Source organism: Oryzias melastigma, linkage group LG15, assembly GCF_002922805.2.
Source record: "Oryzias melastigma strain HK-1 linkage group LG15, ASM292280v2, whole genome shotgun sequence".
In the NCBI taxonomy this organism is placed as follows: domain Eukaryota; kingdom Metazoa; phylum Chordata; class Actinopteri; order Beloniformes; family Adrianichthyidae; genus Oryzias; species Oryzias melastigma.
In genome coordinates, this window is record NC_050526.1 from 2285511 (window position 1) to 2294980 (window position 9470).

Consider the following 9470-nt stretch of genomic DNA (forward strand, 5'->3'; position numbering starts at 1 on the left):
TGACAGTTCAGGATGAGGACAGCACAAGTGTTAATAATATAATAATGATGTAAGTCCTCTGATCTGTTAGGAGAACAAACAGTCTGTTCCTGTTTTCTGAACACCCAGATGAACACTTTGAAGAAAAACTGACAAAAACCTTCACGTATTGTAAAGACTTGTTGTTTTCTGCCCCTATTTTTACTTAAAAGGAATTGGAAATTAACAAAATAAAAAAAAAATAAAAAAGTTTTTTTTTCCTCGCTTTAAGCAACAGCGCATGTTGTGGTCACTCTAAAAGAATCTAACTTTGGTGATTACCTGTCATTCTTGCAGCTTATAAAAAGAAAATATGTTTTTGGTGATTTGATTGCACAAATTAAAACCCTAAACATGAGGAGCTTTAGGATTTTTGTATGTACACAACAAATTCAATTTGCAAATCTTTTTTTTGTTTCAACTCTTCCGGTTTTCATTTGTTATTGTTTTTGGGATAAAACTCTTGTGTGCTGTTTCTTTTGCAATGTCTTTTTTGCAGATATAAATGCAATTCTTCGTCTAATTTTTGTTACTTTTCCAATACCAGGCTTAAAAAAAAAGATGAAATCTAAAGCTGAGGTTGCAAAGTTTATCGACACACTAAAACCTGGTTGTTCTAGAAGACCTAAATTGAAATGGATTATTGGGTGTGAGGCATCAGTGAGATGAGTCTCTGATATGTTCACCTCCAACCGTTGAAGCTGAGGGGGAAATCAAAAGAGAGAACGTGTGTGGGTGTGTAAGCATGCATGTGTGTTGTGTCTTTATGGAGTGTAAAGAATATCATGTTCATCACATTAGTGGAATTGGATCCTCCATTACTGCACACAGCCCACACAGCAGCCTCCTCTCTGAAACCGTATGCACACCACTGCAAACTTCAGAAATCTACTTTCTCACTGCTGACTCCTGCACTTTTAAATCTTCTACAAACATTTTTAAACATTTGAAATAATGTACCTCCCTGTTTAATTATAATTATTAGGTCTGTATATATGAAGCTTTGGTTATATTGGTCTTTTGTCTGTATAAACACTATTTTCCTTATCTTACAGAAGCTTTGCTAACATAAGTTAAAGCTCTTACTTTAAAATTTAAATTCTGAAATAATTGTTTAAAAAAAGGTTTTCATAAACTAGTGCTGTTAATTGATTAAAAAAAATAATTCAATTAATCACACTTATGGGTTTTAATTAATCACGATTATTCATAATGTTTTACAAAGTAAATTTTATATGATAAAATGCAGCTTTTGTACAAAAACAGAGCAGAGAAAATGTTTCCCTTCATTTTTACTGTCTGAAATGTTTACATTTATAAAGTTTTAACTCAGAAGTGTAGTTTCTGTGTACAACAGTAAAATAAGCAGAACTCTAAAGACTTTTATGTCTGCAGTTTTACTCCAAAAAACCACTGACGCGCTGACATCCATCCATAAGAAACCAACATTGTGTATCTGCACTTTAAATGATTAAATGGGTGAATACTCTATTCTGATTGGCTGCTGCGTGTGGATGCACGCCTAAAAAAAAGTTCCGGTCACAATGCTCTATATCTTCTTGAAAACAAACTTTTCCTTCATCATCCGAACAAAAACAAGCGGTAAGACGTGAACTTTCTCTGAAGTGATATTTTATTTAACCTACTGTGACTTATAACATATGTATCAGTTTCTTTGGTGAGGGTGCTGTCGCTCAGCGACATGTTACCATGACAACGGGCTGCATTGCCTATCAAATAGTCCGCCTGTTATGAAAAAGTGATCTAAACATTAAAAAAATAGCAAGAATAAAGCACTAAAAATCGATTGAATATTTACTTATTTTGTAAGTGACCACGGTGTAAGTGGAGTAGCGCCCAATGAAGTGAGCATTATCAGAAATTAACCCGCGCCGTGAAAGCCTGAGCCGGCGGGAGACGGTTGCTTCTCGGTGCTTAATATTAGCCTTAATTATTTAGCCTTTATATGAATTATTCCAATACATTTTAATTAATCGTGTGCATTAACGTGCTAACATTGACACCCCTATAATAAACTTAAAAGCATTACTAAATATAAAATAAATAATCAAATCAAAATGACCTCTACTAATCATTTTTTAGTGATGGCCCATTTAGGTGACCGTTTATATCAAAAGGTTTTTGGTGAAATCTCTGTCAAACCCACAGAGACTGACATTAGATGGGTTTCCATTGACTAGAAAATTGTGCAATTTGGATTTGTGGTGATAAATTTGCCTAATATAAGCATGTCAATTATAAAAAAAACTTGCATTTATCGAAAAAGTTTATACACATGAAGGTGATTTCTGTAGCATATCGAAATTGACATATTTTGCAAAACTGCGAAACACTTTTTTTTAAATAAATAACCAGCAACCGGATACTGCCAGAGGTCACACGGCTCATCAAAAGTTGAGCGTGTCATGTGGAATTGTTGAACTCCGCTGTAAAAACCACAATTCCAAATTCTCTTCATCTGTAGCTACTCCTGCGAAGTTTTTTGCTCCACGGTCTGAATAAGACGCTGACGTCTCCTTTGATAGATGATGATGACTACTGTAAATCAAAGTATTGTTTACATCCGTCGTCGTTTGAGTTGGTTTGTGTTTATTCACATAATTGTGATTTAATAGTAACAGTGTAATTGTGAAATTGTGTTTTTCCCACATTTCTGGAATTTCAATACAGTTTTGCTCATGTGTGTAATAAAAATGCTGTTAATGAGTAAAACTACATCTTAAAACGACAAATAGAGAGAATCCCAAAGGCAACCAGTGGCCATAACTCACTCTCTTTGGACATCAATATTGGGACAAAGTGACAAAATTTCCAAATGTTTTTAACTGTAAATCTAAAAAAAAAAAAAAACCTGTATATATACTGGTAATCTCAATACCACTTAACTTGCACTAATACAGTTCACCTTTTAATGAAAGATTTTTTCTAAAATAAATGGTTGGGAATAAGCATACCGATATCCTTTAAGATCTAGCGGTGTTGATTCCTATTTTGACTAACCTAGCAGTGAGTAAACTTGGCATCTCATTCTTTAGGACAGTGGACAACTATCTCTTACAAAAGTTTGTACCCAAGTTGCTTAGTGTTGCTCATGCACTGTTCTGACTCCACCAAACGAGCATTTCTGAACGTTGTGCTTTAGTCAGTCCTCTGTCCCCACCTGTTGTGTCCATCATGCGGTGGACAGCTGCAGAGTCTGTTTGGCGTCAAGCTTCCAGTGACCGACATCCATCATGGACGCTACCCAACTGGTCCACACAAGAACACATGCGTCGAGGAAAACATGTCCACATCTTTCACCAGCTGTGCCCAGTGTCTGCTATAAAAAATATGCAGTGTGTGCAACACACACATATCTCTTTCTTTCATGACTCCGGTTCGCTACTTCGGAGCTCGAGCGAATTTGTTTCCACGTCTGTTTGGATTACAGAGGAGACAATTAATGGAGATTTATATTTCAAGTGCAGAATATGTAATGGTGAAATCTGACTGAGTGTCTAGACGTTATGAGGTGAGATGTTACATGCCAGGATAGTTATACAAGTGTGACTGGCAGGCAAGTCCTGTCCAGGCTGTGTAGTCATGGCAGAAGCAATGTCATTAGACGGGGTGTCAAGGTGTTTACAATCTGTTGTGGATGTTCCTCATTTGTGTAAAAAAGGCGTATTTTCATGACAATTCCAAGATGGATGAGGGTGAAAGGAGAAAAGAGTAAATCAGGGAGCATGAAGAAATTTGACTGATTATAGTCTAGGCTATAGGGTATTTAGAAAAGGTAACTGTCCAACTTTACCATAATCACCCTAAAATGCACTTGATCTTAGTGTATAAGCTTGTCATACAACAAGAGTTTGAGACAGGTAAACTCCCAGAGTGCTCTGGGTCAGAGTGGTAAAGGGTCCTAAAGGGAAGGTGCAGTATATCTAGAAGAGCTATACACAATTTTAGCACTAGTTTCATCCTGTAAGTAGTCCCTCAAATATTGATATTCTTTAGCATATTTCCAATCTCTAAAAAAAAAAAAAGATAACGATGAATGACTTCAGATCTTGGGTAGTTCTGCTGCCACAAACGATTATTTTAATAGTCGACTAATCACCGATTATTTTTTCTGATTAGTCGACTAATCGGGTAATTCGCAAACTGGATGTAAGGCACACATCTTAACCATTATTAACTTTAAACTAACTAAAGCTGAATTTGGCCACTGAAGATGCTGAAACTAATAGCTGAAGATGCTGATATTTATACCTAAAAACGCTGAAGTTGATGGCTAAAGAACGCTGAAACTGATAGCCAGCTAAAGTATTAGTTAAATGACAAATTAGCTAAAAAAATTAGCCAGAATAGTTATCATGTTGTTGAAATATTAGCTAAACTCCAAAATAGCCTATAAAACCTGAAAAGATCCTATATTAGCCAAAATAGCTTGCAAAATAGCTAGCATGTAAGACTAGTTAAACTCCAAATTTGCCTAAAAAACTGAGAAAATCCTGAATTAGCCAAAATAGCTAGCAGGCAGCTTTCTTTTAAAGATCAAAGGTACTTTCTAATACAAAAAAGCCTCAAATAAAATTAAAATCAAGTATATCAAATCTTTTTACATGATCGAAGTTGCCGCTGTTCGAACAACTGCGTGTTTTGGCATCTCCACTTTTTAGATTGTTTTTTTTTTTTTTTCAGCCCTGTTTGCGGTGGGATTACTTTTTGCCACCACTATTTTTTTCTTATACATATTAATTTACAGTTTTTTTTTCTTTTTATTGGGACTTTTTTTTCGGTCATGTTTTTGTTTATAACGTACTCAGCAACGGCGCGTTTGTTGTATACCCGAGATCAGCTCATAGCTCTGCGCAACACCGCCTTTCTCTACACGGAGAAACTGGACATTCCCAAAGAGATCCGGAGGAAGAGAAGAGGCTGCAGAGCTGGACGAAAGCTCCAGGAGAGGAGACGCACATATAAGCCCTATGTGCCATCTGTCATCATGGGAAATGTCCGAGAGTAGAAAGAAGAAAGGCACGGGGTCGTGGTGTACGTCAATCACAGGTGGTGCAACCACGGCTTGACTCACTGCATCACAGACTATATTAAATTGTGTGAGGAGAACACTGTGCCAACTCGAAGGGTTCGGTGCTTCGGCAACAACAAGCCCTGGGTGACCCCTGAGCTTAAAGCCCTGCTGAACCAGAAGAAGAGGGCTTTCGCTTCAGGGGACAGAGAAGAGGAGAGGAAAGTTCAACATGAACTCCAGCGTAAGATCAGGCAGGCCAAGGACAGCTACAGGAAGAAGCTGGAGTAGCGTCTGGAAGAGAACAACACATGGGAGGTGTGGAGAGGACTGAAGAACATGTCAGGATTTGGACCGAGTAATACCAGAGTGAGACCTGATGGACACCAGTGGTGGGCCAATGAGTTAAACCTGTTTTTAACAGGTTTGACTCTAACCCCTCTCCGTCTGCATCTATCTCTCCTCCCAACTCTTCACGTCTTCAGTTTGCTCCTTCCTGTTATTTTTCTTTTCATTGATTGTGTTTATGTCTTTTCCTGAACAGATTTCTTTCTCTCGTCGATGGGACTGTGGACCAGATTGGGAGTGCAGTCTTGAAGCACCGTGTGGAGAGCAAGGTTAAAACAAACTCTGTTGAGGAACTCGCCCGAACCTTGGACACCACACCAGAAACTCTGAAACTCATCATGGATGGCCTCACACAGCCGCCAGGCTTTGACATACGACAGAGTAAGGCTCTCTGCATGACGCAAACACATTTTACTGCAAATCTTTAAAAACATAACAGGAAAAACTGGTGAAATCCTTTGTAGCAGTTGCATTTGAGCATAACACTTTTGAAGATCTTAAAAGGTTTGAGATGCAACTCAAACTATGACCCTGAAACACATTAAACTTATAGAGTTCAATAAATTTCTGTCAGAAATGTTAGTAGAACTCCTCCTGATCTTATGTTTATTCCTTGTTTGTAATTTGTTTTGTGTAAATATGTTTTGCTTTAAAACGAAAACCTTCTTTTATTTTCATTTTTTTCATTTATTTACTATGATAAGTAGCTCTCATCTGTTCCTCATAATGTTTTTTAAAAGTTCCTGCTGACAAGCTGAAAACCTGTGTTGTTTAAAACCTCAAAAAGTAGAATTTTCATGGTAGGGCCCCTTTAAGATGCACAGTGGGGAGATGTTTGAACAATTGTTGCTTTTATTTATAGCATTTATGCATGCTTTAGTTTATTTAAATTCTACTAAGAGTAAGAAACTTATTTCCTTAATCAGTCAAACACCTAACATTTTTGAAGATCCACTGCTATGTAAATTAGTGTATTCTTGTTTGTACAAAACGTATGTGTATGCATGTTTGTGTGGGCATGTGTGTACATTTTTACCCAGTGGAGTCACTTCTAAGCAGGGAGGAAAAAAACCACAGAAGTAGAGATGAAATTAATGAACTTTTCTTCAGAAATTTTTCAGACCGAACAATTTAAAAGCAGCCTTTTTAACAGACTTTTTGTGTGGTTTCATATTACCAAAAAAACGTGCCTCTATAGTTGACTAACTTTTCCCAAAATGAAGGAACACGGCTTCAAGGTTCATTTTCAGGTTGGCTGTATTCAATTGCAGTATCCTCGAGTGAGTGATCAGCTGGGTAAACAGATGGGTTGAAGCTGCTGGATGAAGTCAGTGCTGTCGGAGGGATATTTGGGAAATAGTATTACCAAGAACTCTAGTTTTGTTTTATTTCTTGTTGTTTTTTAGGACACTGAAAGAAAAGAAGACCTTAAGAATCAAAGGAGTGAACGGAATACTAATACAAAGATGAAGTGTTCAGCTCGTTTTTTCTGCTGCCTTTTGTCTTTTCTGTCCTGGAAAACTTTTTTCAGGCTGCCATCTGTACCGTATTGTATTAAATATATATTCATCGCCACTACTATTGTACAAACTTACATATGTGTCTGTTTTTGTTCCCCAGATTTTGGTCAGCCGGACTTTAAAAGAGGCATTATATCAATGAAGGATCTCCAGCCAGGTACGGTGCTGACGGGCAGGGTGGACAACACCACTTTATTCGGGGCTTTTGTGGACATCGGTGTCGGCTGTTCGGGCCTCATCCATAAAAGCAAGATCACTCTGGATAAACTTCCTGCCAGCCAGCGACGCCGGAGCCTGGCTCTGGGACCTGGGGAGAGGGTCGAGGTCCGAGTCCTCAGCGTTGATCGTCAGAGAGAACGAATTTCTCTGGACCTCATAGGGGTGCTGCAGTAGAGCGGTTTCGTTTCTGCATTGGATATTTTAATACAATTCTATTATTGTATTTAATAAAGTTAAATAAACTATTTCCCTTAACTACAGCTGTGGTTGCAAAATGATGCATTGAGGGATTACTGGGGCCCTACTCTTATACCTGCCCATTTTAAACGTTAATTGGATGCTCCTCCTCCACCTGCCTATTGCAGTCGGTCAATGGGACCCTACTCTACAAGCCCCCTGTTTTGAGGTGTCGCTTTGACCCTACTTTTCTATTTGCTGATTTTTAAGGTTTAATAGGATGCTCCTCCACCTGCCTATTGCAATGGGTCAGTGGGACCCTACTCTACAAGCCTCTTGTTTTGATGGGTCAATGGTACCCTACTCTACAAGCCTCCTGTTTTAGGGTCACTGGGACCCTACTCTACAAGCCTCCTGTTTTGATGGGTCAATGGTACCCTACTCTACAAGCCTCCTGTTTTAGGTGTCATTGGTACCCTACTCTACAAGCCTCCTGTTTTGAGGGGGGTCATTGGGACCCTACTCTACAAGCCTCCTGTTTTGATGGGTCACTGGGACCCTACTCTACAAGCCTCCTGTTTTGATGGGTCAATGGTACCCTACTCTACAAGCCTCCTGCTTTAGGGGTCATTGGGACCCTACTCTACAAGCCTCCTGCTTTAGGGGTCATTGGGACCCTACTCTACAAGCCTCCTGTTTTAGGGGTCATTTGGACTCCACAAGTTCCATGTTTTGAGGGGGGTCATTGGGACCCTACTCTTTTCAGGGCTCACTGAGATGCTACTCTACTACCCACTCTTTTTTCTTGAGGGTCAATGGGATGCTTCTCCTCCTCCTGCCCATTTCAAGGGGTCGCTGGGACCCTCCTCTTCTACTAGCTTATTTTAGGGGTTACTGGGATGCTAATCTTCCATCTATGCATTTTCAAGGGGTCACTAAGGTCCTCCTCCTCTAGCTGCTTTTTTGGGGGCTCATACTGTATGAGCGACCTGATTTGAGGAGTCTCTTGGACGCTCCCGTTTCAATCTGCTAAGTCTTTTACTTGCCTGTTGTAGGAGATCACCTTAAAACTTGAATTGAGGAGATCGCAGGGACACTGAAGCTCATAGGAAGGTGTAAAAATAATAATATTGGAATTAATTAGCGATTGCACTTAAAAAACAATAGAAAAAATATTTTATTAAAAAAGGAAAAAAAAAATCCAGGTTTGTTTGGCACTGATGGGGGTTGAGAAGAGCCTCCCAGACTGCAGTCACAGCCTTAGGCTTTTTATCTTCGTCTTAGACACAATAATTCCTGGTCACACACACACATGCGCACAGCCCTTACTAATCAAATGCTTCAAAATTAATCCCAGACTCCCCATCCGCATTATGTAATTTGTTTGGTTTTATGAAACTAGAATAAATAAAAGAATAAATATAGTTCTGGGAAGGCCTGAGGTCCCTTATGCTAAACATTACACTGAATGCAGATTACCTAATCACTGTTAGCCCGCTGCTTTGGTGTCTGCCTTCAGGGCAACAAATGGAATATATTCTATATGCACAACCACTAAAAGATGTTCCATCAAGTTGCATTAGTAGTGGCAGGTTGCTCGGGGATGACCTGAGACATTAGCACTCACATGCAGCCTGGATTCTCATGATTTTCCTAATTTTATTTGATGTCAAATTGTCATCTTTTGTTTGCTTTCACCATCCTGGAAGACTCGTGCTTAAATGTTTCCAGCGCTCTTGTTTTCTTTGTTCATTTTAGGGAACATGTGCTTTCGTCAAAGTAGACGGCTTCTCTCAGCACCATTCCTTCTTTTTCTGCCTTTAATTTTCCTCACTCCGCTAAACGTGTGCCCACAGATGAAACAGGCAATCTGGCAGCCTGCTACTGCTGCCTTTTGGAGCTTTTTGCCAGGCACTGTCCAGTAATGAGATTGTGATAACAAACAGAGTAACGGTGGGAGTAGTTGTGTAGTTCTCTGTTCTCATCCACCGCAGAAGCTCGCCGCCGCTGAGTTACGGAGGGATCTCAGGTGTGCCTCTGTGTTTGTTGAAATTTGAAGAAAATTGACGGTGAGCATGCTATCAAATAAATGTCACTCTTTGACTCAAAGCACATTTTCTGTTTGGGTTTTTGTAGGTTTCGTGCTATTAAGAAAC

The 9470-nt window shown here is 39.1% G+C and overlaps 1 protein-coding gene across 2 annotated transcripts in view; it reads left to right on the forward strand.

Moving 5' to 3' along the window:
• srbd1 (S1 RNA binding domain 1) overlaps positions 1 to 9423 on the forward strand; it is a 63458-nt gene extending 54035 nt beyond the window's left edge. For both annotated transcript variants that reach the window (XM_024297220.2, XM_024297219.2), the window contains 2 exons: positions 5595 to 5779; positions 7019 to 9423. In XM_024297220.2, the coding sequence (XP_024152988.1) occupies positions 5595 to 5779; positions 7019 to 7311 (478 nt within the window). In that variant the 3' untranslated portion in view covers positions 7312 to 9423. The remainder of the gene's footprint in view (positions 1 to 5594; positions 5780 to 7018) is intronic.
• Positions 9424 to 9470: the final 47 nt, after the last annotated feature.